Below are 20630 nucleotides of genomic sequence, written 5' to 3'. Positions count from 1 at the left end.
TGCGGATATAATTCAGATTAGATAATCGTCTACTGATAATGGTACAGATACTGATAATGATACAAATATGGATAGTTTTTCATAGATACAAATACGAAACTAAAGCTTCTAACATGTACAAATAATAATATAATAATACGGATATCTGAAAATTATTACTATGGGATATTTGCCAAAGCATGAAGCATTCCTCTTCCTTCTTTTACTTTCACCCCACCTCTTGATATTTTAATTGTAGCCGAGCTCACTAACACTAGTCCATGTTATTAATATTGATATTATTTAAACTTGTAAATATCTCTACAAATTATACTACTCCATCATAAATTATAGTATATGTTATATGTATTATTTGTCCATCATAAATACATTTATACATTGTTTAGTCCATAATATGTGGATACCCTGACGGCATGACCGACCGAATTATCATCATTCCGAAGGTCATAATAAAATGCATGACTTGGTAGATAAGGCATTGATGAATTGATTATCATAAACCCAACGGTGGTAATAAATGTATATCACTTTGTAGATAAAAGCATTGTTGAATTGGTTACCCTAAATCCAAAGGTGACAATAAATGCACACCACATTGTAGATAAAGCACGGGCAACTCTACGGCATCAAGCAATCAGATCTCACAAGAAAAGTATGCATATACCTAAACCATCTTTTACCAAATTCTGACCAGTGACCACACTACACTAGCAAAAGATTCTAAAGAAGCCCTTTTCATATAGCATTCTCTAAGCTGTTTGCAGCAATATGTAGAATATACTAGCTGAATAAAGTTATAATGCCATCTCAGTGCAAAAAGAAGTGGAAGAGATCTGTGAACATGAAAAGTTATCACATAACTGGGTACGCCTGGAGAAAGTCGTTGTCCAGGGGAAGAAATAAACAGCTACTATCACAGGGCCCAGCAAAACACTATACATCCAAAAGCAAGATGCTTCCCAGTCTACCAGCAAAAGAAGCGAGCTTTCCAATCCAAAATAGAAAAATATTCTGAAGCTGTCTTTCTAGCACGCACAACATTCCACATTCCTGGTGTTAACCAACTATCATCATGTATGATGTATGCCATTTATGGGGACAGAGTTCTTGTCAAACTTGAATTGAAATTACAACCATTTCTGTCATAAAGATCTCTGTACAGCAATGTATTGATATCATAGTTTATATACTAAATTTGCAATTCAGGAGTGATCAAACCACGGTTATGCATTTCGAAAAATGGGTACTGAGTCCTTATCAAATGTTAACTGAAACTGAGACCTTTCCCCCTATCAAGATCTTTGTACAAAGATACATCAAATGGATAAATTTGTTAGTGTTGTACATAAATTGCCAAACTGCAATTATGCATTTTGCATTATGTGAACCTTAGTTCTTAAGATTTGAAACTGAAACCGTCACTTTTCCCCATCAAGATCTTTATAAACAAATCAATTCAACAGAAAAATTAGTGGTAGTGTACACAAATTAGTGGTGTACAAGATAAGGCAAGCAGCAGCAGAAAAGTAACACTACCTATTTCATCTAACCAACAAAATAAACTCACCGACCTTTCTTGCGGGACCTGAAACGGAACCCACCAGGAGGCGACGGTGAGAACTCCACTGGGAGATTCGGTGGTTCACCCTCACCAGAGAGCATTTCAAGCACCTCCTCACTTGATGGACGGCGACTTGGCGATCTCTGGATGCACAAGAGTGCAACAGTAATGCATCGCAGCGCCTGGTCACGGTTAACATCCCGCAGCGCAGGGTCTACAAGATCAAGCAAGCGGCCAACACGGGCAAGATGTCTTGCCCATGAAATAAGACTTGCCTTCTCAAACTCTGACATGGGTGAGGCCGTCACTTGGAGTGGGCGGCGTCCAGAAATAAGAACTAACAACAAAACGCCAAAGCTGTAAATGTCACATTTCTCTGATAGAGGTCCACCACCACCATATTCAGGTGCAACATAGCAGACTGTGCCACGCATGCTTGGTGTGCTGCTCACTGCTCCACCACTCTTGGGCACGAATTCCCCACTAGCCCAATCCCTGCTGCTCCTTCTCACACCGTCAATCCACCAATCAATGCTGCCATTGCCATTGCTGCTCCTACGACTCCAGCTTTTCATCATTCTCCACCTTGATCGTCCCTTCTCCTCTAAGTCACAGTCCCTCTCCCACCACTGCATGCTAGCCATTGGACCAATCTCACTCCTTGACTTAGCAAGTGCTCGCCTTTTTTGCTTCTTGGTTAGCTCATCAGCATACTCCTCACGCCACCATTCTCTCGCCCTGCGCTTTGTTTTCTTTCTCTCTGTTGAGGTGGCAGGGGTGGTTGCAGATGCTCCTGCAATCCAATCATTCTTCGGCCGCTCCTTCTTGATCTCCGACCTAATCCATTCCATCACATAGTCCTTGACACCACCAGAACCACCACCATTGTCCTGACGCCACCACCAGTCATTCCCAGCTCCTGATGCTGCAGCACCTCCACCATTGCAGCTTCGGCCATTCAATCCGCTACTGACACTAGTCTTATCACATCCTGAAGTGGATGCTGCCTCTGCAGGAGAAGCCATGGTAAACCCCTCATCATCTTCCGGTGACTTGGCAGCATTGTCTTCCCCATTGACAGCAACAGCAGTAGCATTTTCATCAGCAACAGACATGTCATCATCACATCCGCCACAAGGATTGCTACTCTCATTTCCATTGCCCTCAATTGCAGCACTCTCTAATTCATCCCTCTCCTCCGACTTTATCTGCGCGAGGCCAAAATCTGAGAGGCGAGCACGGAGCTCACCATCCAGCAACACATTGCTGGGCTTCACGTCTCCATGGATCACTGGTGGTTGCGCGACGGAATGGAGGTAATGGAGCGCGGCGGCCACGTCACGCGCCACCGCGAGCCGCCGCGGCCACTCGGACACCAGCTCGGGGCACCTCTTCCCGAGCAGCGCGTCCTGCAGCGACCCGTTCGGCATGAGCTCGTACACGAGCATCATCCGGCGGCGCCGCGGCTGCGCGGAGAGCGAGTAGGCGAACGGCAGGAGGATGGACGGCGAGCCGTGGCCGTGGCCGCAGCCAAGGAGATGGGACGCCAGCGAGAGCTCGTTGTGGAACTCCCGCTCCCCCTGCAGCGATCCCGCGGCGTCCATCACCTTCACGGCCACGGCCTGCCCCGACCTCGGCAGCGCGCCGCGGAACACGGGGCCGAACCCGCCCTGCCCGAGCTTGCTCCCCGCCGCGAACCCCCCCGTCGCGCGCCTCAGCTGCTGGCACGACAGCCTCCGCAGCGCGGGCGCCGGCTGCGTCCTCGCCCCCACCCCCACCCCCACCCCCATCCTCGCCGCCGCACCACCACCCGCGCCCGCCCCACGCTTCCTCCCGCGCCGCAGCCACACGAACAGACCCAGACCCAACGCCACCAGCACCAGCGCTACCACCGCCGCCACCCCGGCGCCCACCGCCGAGCCCGCGGCGTGGCGCCGCGCGCCGTGAGACCCCCGCAGGCCGTCGACCACGGCCTTCTCCTCCGCAGCCGGCGGCGGGGAGGCCGCGGCGGCGAGCAGCCGCCGCGACGGCATCTCGGTCTCGGCCCTAACCTGAGAGGGAGATGCGGGAAAAGACAAGCAGAGGGGGAGTGAGGCGAAAAGCCAACTCACTTTTTCGCCATTTTTTTCCCTTTCTCCTCAGATGCGTCGTGTGTACTACCTGCCCACCACTGGCGTGCGGATCAGGGGAGGAGCCAGGAGGAGACAGCCCTACCCCACTGACCACCGGGGCCCACACGACACGGTGGCCCACCTGGCAGTGTTCTGATGACCTGATGTGATCCGTTATGTCGTTGGAGGGGGCGTATTTGTAGGCAGGATCGGATCGGATGGAGGGAGGGGGGGAGTGGGAGTTGAGAGCGAATTAAATGAAAAGGGAAAGAAAGGATAAGGGGGGTCAAAACGGGTCAACGTAGGTTTGGATATAGGTTACGGTCAAGAGCGACAACGATATGCTGCCGTGTGTATTTTCCTCTAAAATCACGATTTAATTTGCAGAGACATTACCACCCAAAATGTGCCTCTCAACTCTCAACTTTACAATCTTCAAACAATGTACTAGTAGTAGTGCTAGTACTAAAGTGCAAATAGCATGGATTAACTCAAAACACTTTTCTCTCCGTAGAGGATGTCTAGACAAGATGAACAGGACAATTGGAGAATGTCTAGACAAAATGAACAGGACAATTGGATGGATCATTTTAACAGCAGGTAATTATTGAAAGGCCTCTTCAAATTTGGACTTGGTTGGAGGGAAGTAGAAACCAAAGGTTAAGTTGTCATCTGGATTTTAGAAAAACAAAGATTGAATCCTCTGTGACGCTTCATATGTACTTTCTTTGTAAGTTTGAATTCATCCTTATGGTTTAAATTCATAGAGGATTTTAATTCATCTGGATTTTGTCCTCTATGACGCTTCATATGTACTTTCTTTGTCCTTATGGTTTAAATTCATTCTTATGGTTTGATTCTTTTTGGAACAATAGGAGTAATTTCTTTTTTCAAAGGTTTCACCATGCATGTACATCCACATACTCCGTATTCACCGCTCACGGGTACTTAGCCTAGTATATGTGAAGCAACTTATGAGGTACACAGCTAATCTCATGCGCTCGTGCATTCATGCAATCCGATCCTTTAAATCTCAGTCCAAGTGTTGGCATCCAAGTGAGGTAATTTTGTAGAAAAAGAAAATAAATCATATGCGTCCCACCTTGTACTTGTGTAGAGATACCCCTTGTGTACTAGTAACCAACCTCATATCTCTGTCTCTCCCACGAAGATGGTGACTCCAAGCTTCTTGGCAACAGAGATGACTACACCCACTGATTCGAATACAACGATCTAGGCTATAGAAGAGATGAGGAATAAAGACATATGTCTCTCACCTCTTACATTCGTGTGTTCCATTTTTCTCTAGTTCAGTCTTTTCAAAACATAATATAAAGTTAAAGCTCTACTTTTCTTCCAAAGATGTTGACATGTATTGAACCATTTCTTTGGAATTTCAAAGGATTATGAAAGCTCAAATCCTTTGTTTCAAATAACCAAATAGGAAAAAAAATCCTATAGACTTTAAATCCTACAAAATTCATCCACAATTTTTTTTCTTCAAAGAGGGCTTGAGTGTATCTCTCTCATTCGATTTCTGTGATTTACTTATGGTCTATTCAAATGTATTTTTTATATGTTTTGTAATTATCTATTTTTACAGTTATATTTCTATTTAAATCATATTATATTTGTTATTTCTTGTACATATCTTTTGGAACAGGACAAAGGATGAAGGATACCAAAGGTTAATTTTCCTAGGAATCATGACCTTTTGGGCTTAAATAATAGACCACTATGCTATTACTTTTGATTGGATACTTTGTTCAGATGAAGACAAACTATTTAGCTTTTAGTAGTATCTTGTTTTTTTAATGGAATACGCTCACCCTATGAACACATCTTTTTTTAATGGAATACACTCACCCTATAAACACATCCGAAAGACTGGATCGATAAGCGTCTCGCTGTCAACAGTTATGTCAAGAAATTCAACCAGTTGAGCTATACTCATTTCGGTTATTTTTGTTCTTTGAAATACAAACCTTGTTCGTAGCTGGTACTATGGAGCTTTTAGTTTGTTCACTAGCTATAATTGAAGTATATGAATTTCATATTTGGCACAGCTTCGGATCTAAAAATTTTTAGAGCTTTGGTATTTTTTTAGCTTGACAAATCAATGGATTTGAATCTATGCGCTGATAACACGTGGATGGATTATTTTGTTTTCATTTTAGATAAAATATATAATTTTAAACCACTATAATTTAGCATACAAATTTCAAATCCAGTGCGGACTATGAATCTGAAACCTGCCAAACAGTGTCAAATACTAAAAAAATACCACAATGATCCCTGTCACCTCTTCCACGCTTTCCACAACTTAATTAGGCGAGCTAACTCGATAGGGTAATGTTCGGTTGGTTATCACATTTTTGGCAGTCGCACTTTATTAGCCAAAAACTAAAATATATTCAAATGCTAATTAAACAGTTCTTTAAAACTCCAAAAGAAATTGTGATAGCAGTGCTGAAATTATTTTAGAGAAAAATGTGCAAAAAGGATTGCACACATTTGTATTAAATAACATGGTGAAATATTTCACACCACAAAGCTGAAAAATTGTAAAAGGACACCCTAAAAGACACTTGATGTTTGACATTCCACTCTATAAGTCATCTTATTATAAATGTCTATCCTTTACTTGGTTTTGGTTTTGTTGGAAAACATATTGATTTGGTTAATCACGTGCTCACACTGTGGTGGATTTTACAACAAAAACGAGTAGGAGATGGACATTTACAACAAAATAATTTATAAATGAAAAGTTAAACTTTAAGTGATTTCTAGGATGGTTTTGCAATTCTCCCTAAGTTTAAACTCGAGTAAAATACACCAACGATCCTTAAACTTGTCAGGAGGTTTCACTTAGGACCACGAACTTGCAAAGTGCACATCAAGGTCTCTAAACTTGGTTTCTTGTATCATCCCGGTCCAAAACCGCGTTTGACTGTCGTCTTGCCTACGTGGCACGCCACGTGGACAATGACATGGATTTTTTTTATTTTTTTCTCCTTCTTCCTTCTTTTTTCTCTTTCTTCCTTCTTTTTCCTCGGTGGTGAGAGGCGGCACGAGGGGAGGGGCTGTCACAATGGTGAAAAAAGAAGGAAGAGGGGAGAAAAAAATAAAAAAAAATTCCATGTCATCGTTCACGTGGCGTGCCACGTAGACAAGACCACGGTCAAACGCATTTTTAGACCGGGATGATACAATAAACCAAGTTTAGAGATCTTGATATGTGCTTTGCAAGTTCGTGGACCTAAGTGAAACTTCCCGACAAGTTTAAGTACCGCTGGTGCATTTTACACTTTAAACTCCATCGACACGTTGAAAAAGAAAATTAAGCTGCAATAATGCCTGCTATATTCAGCTCAGCCTCTAATGAACATGGGCCGTGACCCATGAGACCATTGGCCCAAGTAGTCGGTAATACTGGACACCGTCACAAATCCTTCAGCTTCCAGCTTGGAGAGTTTTTACAGTCCTTGAAGAAAGGAGGTACCAAATCCAAGTCGTCCATTACGCACCATCCAACGGTTGCAAAGGCTTGGTACCTCGCGGTACCGCGTCTCTAGGAAAGCAGGTACCGAGTAATTTTCAACGGTGGAAGGGCAGAGTAGTACTTTCGCATATGAATTGGAGGGGAACATCGCACTGCTTGCTATCGTCGCCACAAATCGAGCAACCCGATGCGGCAGTCGGCCTCCCGGCGGCGGTGACCACGGGGGAGGTGGTCCTATATGGGGATGCGGGCAGAGTACTACCCTATCTCCTCCCTCGTCCTCAGCGCTAGTACAGCGGAGGCGGCGGCCATGGGAGTGGACGACGGTGGCGGAGACCTCTCGGATGGTGGCCGTTGTTCCTCATTGTGCTAAGAGGCCGATGCAGACCGAGGCACCGAGCTGAGCTTCGCCGCCGCAGCAACTGTTGCAGTTGTGCATGGAAGAGGAGGTGGACGCTGCCCCTGCATCATGGTATGAAGCCAAGGCCACCAGCAGGCAGCAGCTACGCGTCCAGGGCAAGACGATGGAGCCATAGTTTTTTTTTTAAGACTGGTGATGGAGCCATGGGTGAAAACAACGTTCTGAATAATTGAAATTTCTAGTTGATAGATAAATTGGCTTATTGAACAGGAAACATGCATACATACTATATCTATATCAATATCAAGAACTTCAGATGTTGGGTTTCTCTCATCCAGATTTTTCAACAAGGATGAACACTTAGGCAGATTTGCCCAGGTTAAATTCATTGGTGAAGTTATTGTGGAAACAGAACATCACGGAGCTGCAAAGAAGGAGCTCCAAGCACCAGCCAGCTCGAGTGCACCGACGGACAGAGGTTGAAGAATCGGAGCGAGCTCGACGGGCCGGCGGACAAGCTTGATGATTTAGAGCGATCTCGAGGGCGGTGAATTGGAACGAGAACAGAGCGGGCGAGAGCTGGCGGCGAGGGCACAGGCATGAAGGTCACGAACCCTGCGGACATTCCCGGGGGTGGCCTCGATGCGACGGCGGCGGCGCGGCAGCCTAGATGTGCGACGGCGGCGCGGCGCAGATGGCCAGCACAAACGACGTGATGCGGCAGATGGAAGAGGGGAGAAGAGGGCGGCTCAGAGGATGTCGCTATTTTGTTAGCCCAATCATACCCCTGCTAAACAACAGTTAGATTAGATTGGTACCTTATGGTAACTCGTACCTCATGGTACGCTCTCCAGCTTGAGTTGAGACGCGCTAATCACTAGGTTTGATGCGTGAATAGCGTGCATTGCCCTGATGCACCCATGCGAAATTCACCGTTGTGCTCACGGTCACAGCCATCTCCACACCAATAGCACGTAGTGTAATTACACCTTTGCCCCTCTGCATCTCTCTCTCCCTCTCGTTGCAGTACTTCACTATTAGCACGCGAAAAACTCGGCCCCAAATCAATGGAGCGTTAGCAGCAGATCAACAATTTGGAGAGAGATTTGGCGTCAATTTGATCCAAAAAATTGTTGCACGACAAGTGTTGTTTGATCTTCTAATCTTCTCCTTTTCAAATTCTCTATTTTTTTTCGTTGGGAGGGGGGAAGGAGGAGAGGAGAAATGGGGTTCATATCGGGGGTGGTGATGGGAATGATCATCGGCGTCGCCCTCATCGCCGGCTGGTCGCGCGCGATGGCTCGCCGCGCCGCCAAACGCAGTGCCAAGGCAAATCCACAACCACATGACAGATCTCATAAATTCATCGCATGTGATGCACGCCTTGATTTCGAGTCATCAGTCATAGAAAGTTTTTGTTTTTGACGAGTTTGCATCTGTTGTTCTTGACATCTGTTACGACTCATGCATGAATGGCAGTGTTAAGGGTTTCGTGAAAGGCTGAAGAAAATTTTTTGGATATATCTGCTTTGAATGTGTTGAATCGTCTGAAAGATTCAGGCTTAAGAACGTTATTCATTGTTTCCTTTTAGAAATGATTTTTATGATCGTTTGTGTTATGTACATGTTTTGCAAGAGGGACTTACCTCATTGTAAATTTAACTCTGACTTAGTTTTCTGGGGATGATGACTGATGCAGTGGAGTATATTCATATTGGGAATTCTATGTTTAGTTGAATTTGTATACTGTTGATATAAAATGGTGATGATAAGTGAGACGTTATTTGGTGCAAACAGATTGGTTTGTGGCTAACTTTTTTTTTTTTAAAAAAAATTCTGTATCAGGCTGCAGATGTCAATGCACTTGCATCTCTCGACCGCGAAGACGTGAAGAAAATATGTGGAGAAAATCTCCCAGAATGGGTGTCATTCCCAGAGTATGAACAGGTGCAATGATACTCTTTTGGTGTGCCTATTTATCATCATAGCATCTTTAATATTCAGAAAACTGAGACCAACATCCTAGGCATACGATTGTTCATCATAGTATTCAATGGCATGCTTAAGTTCATCCATGTTTTGAGTATATTTTGCTTTGTTATTCAGGTTAAATGGCTCAACAAACAATTGAGCAAGCTTTGGCCTTTTGTTGAAGAGGTACATACAAATAACTTCAATTTGTTTCTTATAGAGAACTTTAGGAGAGAATCACATAGGCTTCAAATGAAGTTCCATTTCAAGCCACAGAAGTAACTTCTGATCATCTTGCTGTTAACACCGCCTCTGATTTGCAGTTACATTTGGTTACAGGCAGCAACTATGGTCATCAGGGATTCGGTGGAGCCTATACTTGATGATTACAGGCCGGCAGGGATATCCTCACTGAAGTTCAGCAAACTCTCCCTGGGGACTGTTCCTCCGAAAATTGAAGGTTTCAGAGAAAAAGTTTGGCGTCAGTCTTACCGCATTTTATTCTCCTCCAAGGATGACATCTTGATCTGTTTGCTTCTGTTTTGTTCAGGCATTCGGATTCAGAGCTTCAAGAAAGGGCAAATTACAATGGACGTCGACTTTCGTTGGGGCGGGGATCCTAATATTGTCCTTGCAGTTGACACTCTAGTTGCTTCACTTCCCATTCAGGTATTCAAATCGCAACCGCTAGCCATGATTTGTAAAACCTACTGGTCACATTAGTAATTCATGTTCTTGTTTTTCTAGTGGTACTGTACTATTACTTCAGTTAAACATGTTAGTAACATTTGGCATGTTTGTTCTGTATGCATACAGTTCAAGAACCTTCAGGTTTACACCATCATCCGTGTCGTCTTCCAATTGTGTGATGAAATACCTTGCATCTCTGCTGTTGTTGTTGCTCTTCTGGCAGAGGTGAGCTTCTTATAATCATTCTAACCAGCTGATCCTGCCATGCACACTTGCATGGTAAGAAGTGGTTTCGTGATCTGTTTGATTTGACAAATGAATTTTCTGTCTTTGGCAGCCAAAACCAAGGATCGACTACATACTGAAGGCTGTCGGAGGAAGCCTGACAGCAATGCCTGGTCTTTCAGATATGATCGACGTATGTCATCTGATGCATTTACCTGCATTGTCAAATAGTAGAAATTTAACTGTTTATGTCTGGAGAAATGTGATGTTTTTTTCATTTGCCTTGTGTAGGACACCGTGGCATCTTTGATCGCTGACATGCTCCAATGGCCACACAGAATCGTCGTCCCACTGGGCGGAGTCGACGTCGACGTAAGGTTCGCATGATCTGCCCAATTTTGCAGTGTTTTTAGAGCTCAACTGAATTTGTCACAGGAAATTTTCTTCCAAAAAAGAAAATAAAAGCCTTTGTTTGAACCTAGTTTGTTGATCTGTCTGCCGTTCGAGCTCTTCTGCAGTGACCTTGAGCTGAAGCCGCATGGGAAGCTGACGGTGACCGTGGTGCGCGCGGAGTCGCTCAAGAACAAGGAGCTGATCGGCAAGTCCGACCCGTACGTGGTGCTGTACATCCGCCCAATGTTCAAGGAGAAGACCAGCGTCATCGACGACAACCTCAACCCCGAGTGGAACGAGACGTTCTCGCTCATCGCCGAGGACAAGGAGACGCAGCATCTGATCCTTCAGGTGCATTTCCCCAGCTCAAGCTTTGATCGAACACATGGAGAATTTAGTTTCTTTTTGGGGGGTCTGAAATTGTTCTGCTCTGCAGGTGTTCGACGAGGACAAGCTGAAGCAAGACAAGAGGCTGGGCATAGCCAAGCTGCCCCTGAACGACCTGGAGATGGAGTCCGTGCAGGAGATCAACCTGCAGCTGCTGTCGTCGCTGGACACGACCAAGGTCAAGGACAAGAAGGACAGGGGCGTGCTCACCATCAAGGTGAGCTCATGTCCACACGGCGGCGCGTCTTGGGTTCTTGGGACAAGAGACGCGAAGGTGTTCGACGCTGACCGTCGTGATAATACGCAGGTGCTGTACCACCCGTTCACCAAGGCGGAGGCGCTCGAGGCGCTGGAGCTGGAGAAGAAGACGGTGGAGGAGCGGCGGAAGACCAAGGAGGAGACGGCGGCCGTCAGCGGCGCCGCGGACGCGGCGAGCGGCGTGACGTCCACGGTGACCCCCGCGGCTGGGGCGGGCGTCGCTGCGGGAGCCGCCGCGCCCGGAGCGGGCGCCACCGCCGCCGGCTCCGGCGTGGGGCTGGTCGGCACGGGCATCGGCGCCGTGGGCAGCGGCATCGGAGCGTTCGGCACCGGCCTCAGCAAGGCTGGCAAGTTCGTCGGCCGGACCGTCACTGGCCCGTTCAGCAGCGCCAGGCGCAGCGCCAGCAGCGTGCCCACCATTGACGAATAAATTTCCCGAAATTGGGAGCTTAGTACATCACTAGTGATAGGCATTGGTTTCCCATAATCAACGATAATCTTTGGCTTGCGTTGCATGGATGTTACAACTTACAACAAGGTTTATCAGTGTAGTGTTTTCTTTTCTTTGGTCTTGCATGGATGACAATGTTACCGCAAGAGTTTTATCATGTAGATATTTTCTTTCCGTTCGTATTATATATTGATTATGAAAAACAGGGCTGATTTGAGCATGAGATTAGGCATGAAACTAGGGGAAATACTCATACATGTTTCATTGATTTCAGACTACTGAATCAATAATATATAAACGGGCCAGCTTAACAAAATTGCTCATTGCCTTTACCGTTCACAAATAACAGGTAGAAAATTCTACAAACCTCCAGACAAATTCCAAGTTCCTACAATTCTACAAACCTTTTAAAGAATGTAGGCCGCACTCTTTATTGACAATAAAAGAACCCAATGGAATATTAACATTTGATACAATGTTTATTTATGTGCAGAAAACTAATTGCCCAAATGGCAACCCGAGTGCAGAATTTACTTATTATTTATTAGCCTTACACCAAAATAAGGGTGATGCCACCCGATGTGCCAACGGCCACCCAAAAAATCATCTTGCCACGAATCATTCGTAGCAAAGCAAAAAATGATGCTGCTAGTCCCTTTCCTGATGAAGGAACAAACTGGAGGTTTATGATTCTTCCGTGATAAATACTTGACGCTTTGAGAAAAAAGGACGCCCCAAGAAATTACACGCTACAATAGATGCAATAATTGCGCAAACTCAGTCTTCCTCTTCACTGATCAGTGCGAAAGAGAAGGGCGCAAACTTGTATCCATCGCCCTCATAGAATTTGTTCTGGAACTCCACCCAATGTAGCCTTAAGGCGTGAAGGAATGCACTTAGGGTCTCCATAACAAGCAAGACACCAACTGTCGCACAGATGAAGATGGTAATGCCAGCGATGCGGATAAGAATGTTGTTGTACCTACAAGAAGGCACATAAAAATGAGCTCCAGATAGCGGCTACATAGATAGGGAGAAAAGGAGAGGAGGCGGAGAGGGAGGCTTCTTAGTTCTTACCCGAAAGCTAGGAGGAGAACCTTGTCATAGAATACACTTGACAACTCCGAGTGTGCAAGACTGTATAAAGAATACAATTTAATCGATTATTAGTGGCTAACAAGGAGTGCATTGTTATAGATCAAAAGTGGGATGATGAGGGAGTAAGGCTGTTCAAAGTAATGCGGTGATGCTGAATGTCTAGAAGTACCTGAGAGCCCAGAGACGAAGATATGAGGCTGTATTTGAGACTGCCCCAAGAACAAACTCAATTGTGTGGATCAACTGGTGAACAAAAACTTCACTGAACTCGAACTCCTCATGGTGGTTCGAGCCATTATGATGTCCCATCTCCGCTACCACTGAGTCATCTGTGCTCTGAAGCATTGCATATTGTTGTCCTTGATGCCTCTGATAGAATCAAACAGAAGTATTGTCAGCACATTAGTAATTCAACACGTAAACAGCAATAGAATTTGAAATATCATATACAACTTACTCGCTCATGCTCCATCTTCAAGAAAAATGGCTTTGGGATCAGCATCCAGGGAACAGACACCAGAGCAAGCAGAAGTAAAACAAGCTGCATAAGAAATGGAGAAAATTTTAGTATTTATCCACAAGTTCATGTCATAGTCTGCAATTCTGCATAACAATAACGAATACGGACCTGCACTGTTTTCTGTCCAGGAAATAATTGGTTCTCCCCAAGTTCATCTGTTGGACTGAGGAACATATATATCATAGTATGGTACAGATCTGCTTTTGCCCCCGTGCTCCACTTGATAATGATGAGCATGGATAAGTAACCAAATAAGCTGTTCAAGAAGATCAGCTGGGGGATGAACTGGTACCTGTTACAAAAGCATACAGCAGCAATAGAGAATAATCTGGTCATAATCTCATCTCAAAGTAGAGTGTTACATAAAAGGGCATTCAACACGAGACAATAAACTTACCACACATTAACACTGTTCCTGAAGAATTTCGCATTAAAGTAACTAATCACAATTCCAAGGTTCATTTGTGCAACTCCAAGAAGAATTGACATCTTCATCTTCAGTGAGTTGAGAAACGGCAACTCGCTGCGGCTGCCATGCCATACAGGGTCCACACCAAAAGGGTATGTCCGTCTTACCTTGAGTAATCCTTCTGTTGCAGCATCTCTAAATCCACAAGACAAACAATAAGTAGGCATAAATATTCTTTTTTAAAGGGATAAAAACGTGGTTTTGTTTGAAACTTTTTCTTACCCACAAGAAGGATCACGGCATGCATAAGCAGATTTACCAAAAAGCTCAAATGGAACAGAGAAAAATTCATTGTATATTAATCCTGTATAGATTGAAAAGAGTGCCATCATTATAATTACATAGCGCCCACCAAACATCATCTCCATTATGTCTCCAAGTTTCTGCAATAAGAAACAGACATCAGATACAGCTTTATCACATATGTAAATTTTTGGGGCTTTCAGAATATAAATACTTGCTCTAAACTCTTTGGGATCACTACTACATATTCCAAAGAACAAAGTCCTCAAAATGATTGTCAACACAATAGTAAAATGATGACCAGTATGCAAACCTGTGAAGCAAATTTCTTCTCTCGGATTATCAGATAGAGTGTCGAAACCAATATGCAAATTCCATGTCCCCAATCTCCAAACATGACAGCAAATAAGAAAGGAAAAGTGACAATAGTGAATACACCAGGGTTTGCTTCTTGATATTTGGCTATCCTGTATCAGATGTAATACAAAGTTAGCAGTTCCTAACTAAACCATTTGGCCCAAACAAACAGCAAGCTCTTTATTGATTTTTCAGGAGTCAATGCTAATTTTATTCAGATAAAATAATATATTTCCCATAAGCACAAAAATTCTGGAAATTCCTATTGCAAGTTTAAGTGCTTCTTTGACAATATGAACACAATGATTTCAACGTGGTAGACATGTCCACAAAAGGGAAACAAAAAAGGAAATGTTTCACTTAGAATGCACAATTGAGGAGCAAATAACAGGGAATGATGGCATGTCTTTGCCTATTGAAGAGGAACAGTGAATTATGGCAATTTTCCTTTCTTTTCTTTAAGCGAACCAAAAGTTTGTCGATTTCACATGAAAATAGTGAGTCCAGCAAAAGAATGGTGAAAAGAGCATCATTTCTGAGATGAAACCAAAAGCGGGGGGACAATAATAGAAGTCTCATATCCCATGGTGCTATAAACAACTTGGAACAACCCACAAGAAAATATATTATTTTCAGTTCCAAAGCCAAAAGAGAAACCAAAAGTAGCATCTCAGAGCCCTCTGAAACATACCCGTATGCATCAACAATTTCCTGGAAAGCCGAAGTGAACTTATTTGTCTGGAAATATGTCGGGGGAGATTCTGTTGTGTTGAGAACTTGAAAAATTGAACCAACTTGGGATTTGCTATCAAGAGTAGCTCGCTGGAGCGCATCTTGGATCTGCAAAATAAAGTTGTAAATCATTGAGATCACATGAAGAATAATCTCCCAAATAAACAAATGGAAACAGTAGGCTAATAAATTGTTAGCACCAGGGTGGTGTATCAATTACCTGAGTTGTTGCAAAAACTGGACTCCAGCCCTCACCAACTAAGCATTTCTTTGTCACATCAACACTCAACATGTTCAAAGTGTGGTAAATTATTTTTTCCTTATTTGCCTGGAGCATTTGTATGCTAATTAGTATCATATATATAGAACTGAAATAATGACCTGACTGGTGGATTTCGGAATTTTCTAACATATGGAATTTATCACATAAGAGGATAGCTTACCAGACGGTTCCAATTCTCAAACTCAGACGCGATATTTTTCAATATATTGTCACGATGTGCTAATCCCATGTCAATTGTTGCCTTTAACTCTGATATCTTTGCAGATACCTGTAAATTCATAAGCATAGACTTTATATGTTTATTGACTGAAATTCATAGTAGTACAACTGCAAAACAAGTTTCTCCCAATGACATATCTCCTTATGGTGCAAACAAGATGCAATAGCAGCAAATCATTTTCATTAGTCACCAACAGCAAAAGTAATGATTGGAAGGCACAGAACAAAGTCTAGCTATTATAAATCTATAATAATTAATTAACATTTTTCAAATTCGAAATTGAAATGACAGCAGTGACATCAGAATAGGGATGGTAACATTGGACATATCACAAGCAAAGCACAAGAATGTCCATAAAGGGCAACTCGTGCAGATGATTCTCTCAACGGTTGGCATCCTCACTACCTTCTGAAAGCAATTCAGGACTATATCTAAATTTCGAAATACTAGAAAGAATTTCATCAAAGAATATTAACAAATCACATTTCCAAGACCTGACCTCCTGAACAGCATGTAATTGTCTAGCAACATCTTCTGGAAATGGGTAGCGATTTGCGTTGAACGCATCACATATCTTCAGAATTTTGGCTTTTGCTCTATCCCCAGAGTAGAAAATAACAAATGCATTTTTGGCAACCTGTGTTATCATACAAAGAATGAAGACTTAGAGTTGGAACAAATAATAAAATAACTTCATGACTAGACAGGAAGTAAGATATATAAAAAATAACTTCATCACTCATAGAACAAAGTTCTTTTTATCAGGGCGCAAATGAACCGAGATGTATAATCCAAATACCAAGATTACTTTGAAAGGACAACATGGTGGAATATACAAAGAACAAAAAATGCACTGTAAACGTCAGAAAATATAACAGCAACCTTTTCTCCAGAGACTGGGTCAGTGACAGGTTCATCAACAGACTCTTGTCTGAGGAAAATGTTTCCCCTCGTGGCACGGAATAAGATGCGTTCAAAAGCCATTGCCTTTTCCTTTGGTACAAGACCACTCAATGATCCAAGCTTCACTTGTTTTGATGCATCTGTTAACGTATCCTAAAAGGGTAACCAAGATCATATCAGAGAGGCAAACAGAAAACAAAAAAAAAAGGTGGGGGTTGCAATTACACACGTATATGCATGTATGGTCCATGTACTATCCTGTAAATCCAAAGTGCTCTGAGATTTGTGAATGATTAAAGTTATTACTACAATATGGGATGTTGTGTGTTTAAAATTTGAAAGTCAACATCAATCTTGAGGCACATCATGGCAATGGTACTACATGAATGTCCATGTACAGGGAGGAGCAGTATGATAGTTTTACCTGCTCCAGCAGAGGGCTCTCCAGTGAACTCTCACCAGATTGATTTGCCTCCATTTCTCTCTGTTGCGCCGCAGCACTTCTTTGAGCCGAATAGAAAAATTCACCAGCCTGAAAATGAAAGAAAATAATAATAAATAAAGAGTCAGCAAAAAGCAGATTGGCGAGAGAAACAGGCTACTTAGGTACTACATGTGTAGTACGACCATGACTTGAGAGAGAGTGTACTGTAAAAATATGTGCACATTACCCCATGGGTGAAATCATTTGGAGTTAAGATAGTGGCAATTTCATATAGTATTGTTCTGGCAACAATGTGAGGAACCAGGAATGGAAACAAGTGGTTTGCAAAAGATCTAACAGACACGCTATATCTCAAGTTCAACATGATGTTGACAATATTCATGAAAGTATACTGAAGATAACAGAGTCATACCTTTTGAAGAACAGTACTGTACTCCAACAGCTCATTGTAGGTCCGCTTTAACTTTTCATTGTTTGCATTAACTTCAGCTAGTTCAGCTTCCAGTTCTCCAAGCTTTATCTGTTATTCAAAAGTGTTAAAATAATACTAGATTTATATTCTGCATGCAATCAGGAAAAATCCATTCGATTGACACACCTCCAAATCATCAAAGTCCAACGAAATTTCAGTTAATTGTGCAGAAGTTGATATGCCAGCTTTGGACATTTGTTCTTTGAAAAATCTTAATTTGCGAGCCATTTCACCACACCTTTTTATCTGCACAACGAGTAGATCCCAGCATGAAAACAGGGAAAATTAACATAAGGCAGTAAGGTAATGAAAACTATGAACATGAGATATACTATATAGATAGAAATCCATATAGCACCCTAAACTTTAAAAAGTCCAAATACCATCCTAAACTTTAGATAGAAATATGAACAGTTTTACAAAGTTCAGGGGGTTAGATGTCCGGTTTTAAAGTTTAGTGTACTAGATGGACTTTCATTCAAAGTTTAGGGGGGGATATTTGGACTTTTTCCTCATTTATACCAATGTCACATCTTATAATTTTTAAATCTCAATAGATAATACTCTAGTTCATTACTGAAAGGGCTATATAAGAACAAGGGGAGAATAACAGTTTCAACATGCTGTAAAAAGCTTTTTATCAATTAGTCTCAGCCATAACATAACATAAGTGATAAAAAAAAGATAAACGAGCAAAGTACCTGGGCAGCATATGTTCGTTGAAAAGGACTCTTGTCTGCGTTAAGCTGAGGAAAAAAAAATAAAATCATCAGTTTAACCTCTAAGGGATAGGACAAAAAACAAAGGCAGCATCCTGAGTTGTTCCAGAATTGCGAGGGTCAAACTATATCAGCATTTCCCATGATCTACTAATACAGGAGTACAATTTTATACTAACAGTCTAACAGAGTAAAAGTAACTTTAAACTTGCTATTGCTAGTGTGGGCGCATTACAGAGAAGACAACTCTGTACTGCATCGAAATTAGAATAATGTATCCCTACGTGAATTCTGTTCCAAACAACATTGTCACCCAATCGCGCCAATGCAAAACCTGCATATCATGGTTTTCAACGAAAAAAAGTGAAGCAAACAATATCACGGTTTTCAACGAAAAAAAGTGAAGCGAACAAGTAGACGCCGTAACACCACATCAATCTCAATGCCCAAATTCACAATGCCGACGGGAAACGCCCGCTAATTCCCAGGAAATCGCGAGCACGGGGCACTACCAACCGATCCCCCGCCTCAGATCGACACGATCGGGACAGGCACCACTCCGAATCCCCCTCCCTCTCTCGGCGAATTTGTCAGCCACGAACAGCCGCCGAATCGACGGGGGTAGCGGATATACGGACTTACGTCTTTCAACTGGAGGAGGCCGAGTTCGCCGAGGTAGGAGACGGTGAGGTGCGCCGACTCCGTGGGGATGATGACCTGCACCAGCTGCATCGCCTCCGACCGCATCAGATCCATCGGCGGGCAGCACCCGCCGCCCCCGCCGCGCGCCATGGCCGCCGTTCCCGGTCGCACCCGACCAAACCGACCAGCGTCCGCCTCCGTGCGCGCGCGCGCGCGCGCGGGGAAGGCAAAGCGCTCGTCGTCCGTCTCCGGCGTGTCGCGTCGCGTCGCGTCGCGCGGCGGCGAGCGGAGCGACGGCCTGATCGATCGGTTCGTTTCCTCTCTGGCTCGCTGAACGGGGAGACAGGCGGGGGGTTGTCGACCATGTGCTATTATGCGGGGACGTGGCGCGGCGGGGCACCGGTGGGGGGGCGGGCTGTGGGCCCCCACCTGACGGGGTGGGGCCAGGATGTCAGTGACGGTGCGGTGGCAGTTCGTGATTGCCCCGGGCTGCGAAGCTTTCGGATCCGAACGTGAAGCGTCTGGGTTTCGCGGGAGGTAGCAGCGTCACCGACATGTGGGGCCGAGTGGTATCAGAGTTGTGGATAGCATGTCACTAAACGGGTCAGGTCGATCACAAACTCAAAACAGGCCGGGACACGTAGAAAGTACATAGCCCGTCAAATGGGAGGGACAACCTTTTGGGCTAAAGTAGAATGGACAAAGTCTGAAGTACATCACAATCCTGGGCGTAAGTTTGGGTTTGGAAAAAGTACACCGAAGGTCTCTCAACTTTGTCATCGAGTTACAAAATCATCCCCCAACCACAAAACCAGATATCCGGCGTTTCCCAACTTATAAAACCAGTGCAATCTACGTCCCTCGGTGGTTTTGACTCCGGTTTTGTCCGATACGGCAACTGACTCAGCGTGGGCCCCACGCGTCAGCCTCTTCTTCCCCTCCCCTCTCCATCTCTCTTCCTCTCTCCTCTCTTCTTCACGGGTGCCGCACGAGGGAGCAGCTGCACGGGCGTAGGCGGTGGGGGGAGGAGCCGCGCGTGGGCGGCAGGCAACGGAGCGGCGCGCGGGCGGCCGGCGCAGGCCGCGGCTTCCCCACCACCGCCTGTCTTCGTCTGCGCTAGGAGCTGAAACCTGTGGCGGCGGCAGTACGGGCGTGCCACGGCGGCGTGCCGGCGTACGTGGGAGGGCAGGCGCGGGAGGACGAGGCGGAGGCTGAGGACCTGGGCACACCACTCCGGTCGGTGCGCCACTACTAGAAGGCCGACCTCAACTCTGGCCCCGTCCGCCACCCCGGCATGGTGCCCTTCGTCTGGGAGCAATAGCCAGGGCAACCCAAGAGCGTCAGCACCCGCCGCGCGCCGCCCACGACTGTGCCCCATCCTCCGCCGTTTGAGCACGGCGTGGAGGATGAGATCGACGGGAGCTGGCGGTGGCGGCGGCGGTGTTACAGGCGAAGTCGCCGGCAGCGGCTTCCTCCACCGCGCGCCGCCGGGGGGGGGGAGGAGGTCCGGCGGCCGGCGTCGCCGCCGAACGACGACGACGACGAGGAACGAGCTGCTGCCTGCCTCCCCGCCTCCTTCCTCTTCGTGTGCTCTCGCTGCGGGAGTTGTGGAGGAAG

The 20630-nt window shown here is 44.8% G+C and overlaps 3 protein-coding genes across 3 annotated transcripts; 1 reads left to right on the top strand and 2 right to left on the bottom strand.

Moving 5' to 3' along the window:
- Nucleotides 1–1422: 1422 nt before the first annotated feature.
- Nucleotides 1423–3665, bottom strand: LOC4332271 (receptor-like serine/threonine-protein kinase At2g45590). Its single transcript, XM_015773588.3, has one exon. It carries the CDS (start codon nt 3592–3594, stop codon nt 1564–1566), a length of 2031 nt encoding a protein of 676 aa, XP_015629074.1. The 5' UTR covers nt 3595–3665; the 3' UTR covers nt 1423–1563.
- A 4878-nt stretch (nt 3666–8543) lies between these two features.
- On the top strand, nt 8544–12130 carry LOC107275939 (calcium-dependent lipid-binding protein). The gene is made up of 11 exons (XM_015774603.3): nt 8544–8864; nt 9381–9482; nt 9642–9692; nt 9846–9966; nt 10057–10175; nt 10323–10421; nt 10534–10614; nt 10713–10798; nt 10940–11165; nt 11251–11418; nt 11509–12130. The coding sequence occupies exons 1-11, from the start codon at nt 8760–8762 to the stop codon at nt 11887–11889; spliced, it is 1539 nt and encodes a 512-aa protein (XP_015630089.1). The 5' UTR covers nt 8544–8759; the 3' UTR covers nt 11890–12130.
- Nucleotides 12131–12315: 185 nt separating this feature from the next.
- LOC4332270 (V-type proton ATPase subunit a3) lies at nt 12316–19357 on the bottom strand. The gene is made up of 18 exons (XM_015777333.2): nt 19014–19357; nt 18354–18398; nt 17779–17898; nt 17593–17700; nt 17160–17267; nt 16715–16888; nt 16332–16469; nt 15773–15880; nt 15550–15657; nt 15289–15437; nt 14554–14707; nt 14220–14380; nt 13926–14132; nt 13637–13820; nt 13466–13549; nt 13178–13377; nt 12988–13047; nt 12316–12892 (listed from the first exon to the last, which is right to left on the bottom strand). Exons 1-18 carry the CDS (start codon nt 19161–19163, stop codon nt 12688–12690), a joined length of 2463 nt encoding a protein of 820 aa, XP_015632819.1. The 5' UTR covers nt 19164–19357; the 3' UTR covers nt 12316–12687.
- Nucleotides 19358–20630: the final 1273 nt, after the last annotated feature.

The sequence above is a fragment of the Oryza sativa genome, chromosome 3, assembly GCF_034140825.1.
Source record: "Oryza sativa Japonica Group chromosome 3, ASM3414082v1".
Lineage (NCBI taxonomy): Eukaryota > Viridiplantae > Streptophyta > Magnoliopsida > Poales > Poaceae > Oryza > Oryza sativa.
This window is presented reverse-complemented; position numbering and strand designations above follow the sequence as displayed.

Excerpts from the sequence above, each read along its gene's own strand:
- LOC4332271 (XM_015773588.3), bottom strand. The coding sequence starts at position 3,594 with ATGCCGTCGCGGCGGCTGCTCGCCGCCGCGGCCTCCCCGCCGCCGGCT.
- LOC107275939 (XM_015774603.3), top strand. The coding sequence starts at position 8,760 with ATGGGGTTCATATCGGGGGTGGTGATGGGAATGATCATCGGCGTCGCC. Across the intron at positions 9,483-9,641 it reads CATTCCCAGAGTATGAACAG|GTTAAATGGCTCAACAAACA; the intron begins GTGCAATGATAC and ends TTTGTTATTCAG. Across the intron at positions 11,419-11,508 it reads GGGGCGTGCTCACCATCAAG|GTGCTGTACCACCCGTTCAC; the intron begins GTGAGCTCATGT and ends GATAATACGCAG.
- LOC4332270 (XM_015777333.2), bottom strand. The coding sequence starts at position 19,163 with ATGGCGCGCGGCGGGGGCGGCGGGTGCTGCCCGCCGATGGATCTGATG. Across the intron at positions 14,133-14,219 it reads TGCCGTGATCCTTCTTGTGG|AGATGCTGCAACAGAAGGAT; the intron begins GTAAGAAAAAGT and ends TTGTGGATTTAG. Across the intron at positions 13,550-13,636 it reads CTGGACAGAAAACAGTGCAG|CTTGTTTTACTTCTGCTTGC; the intron begins GTCCGTATTCGT and ends TTTCTTATGCAG.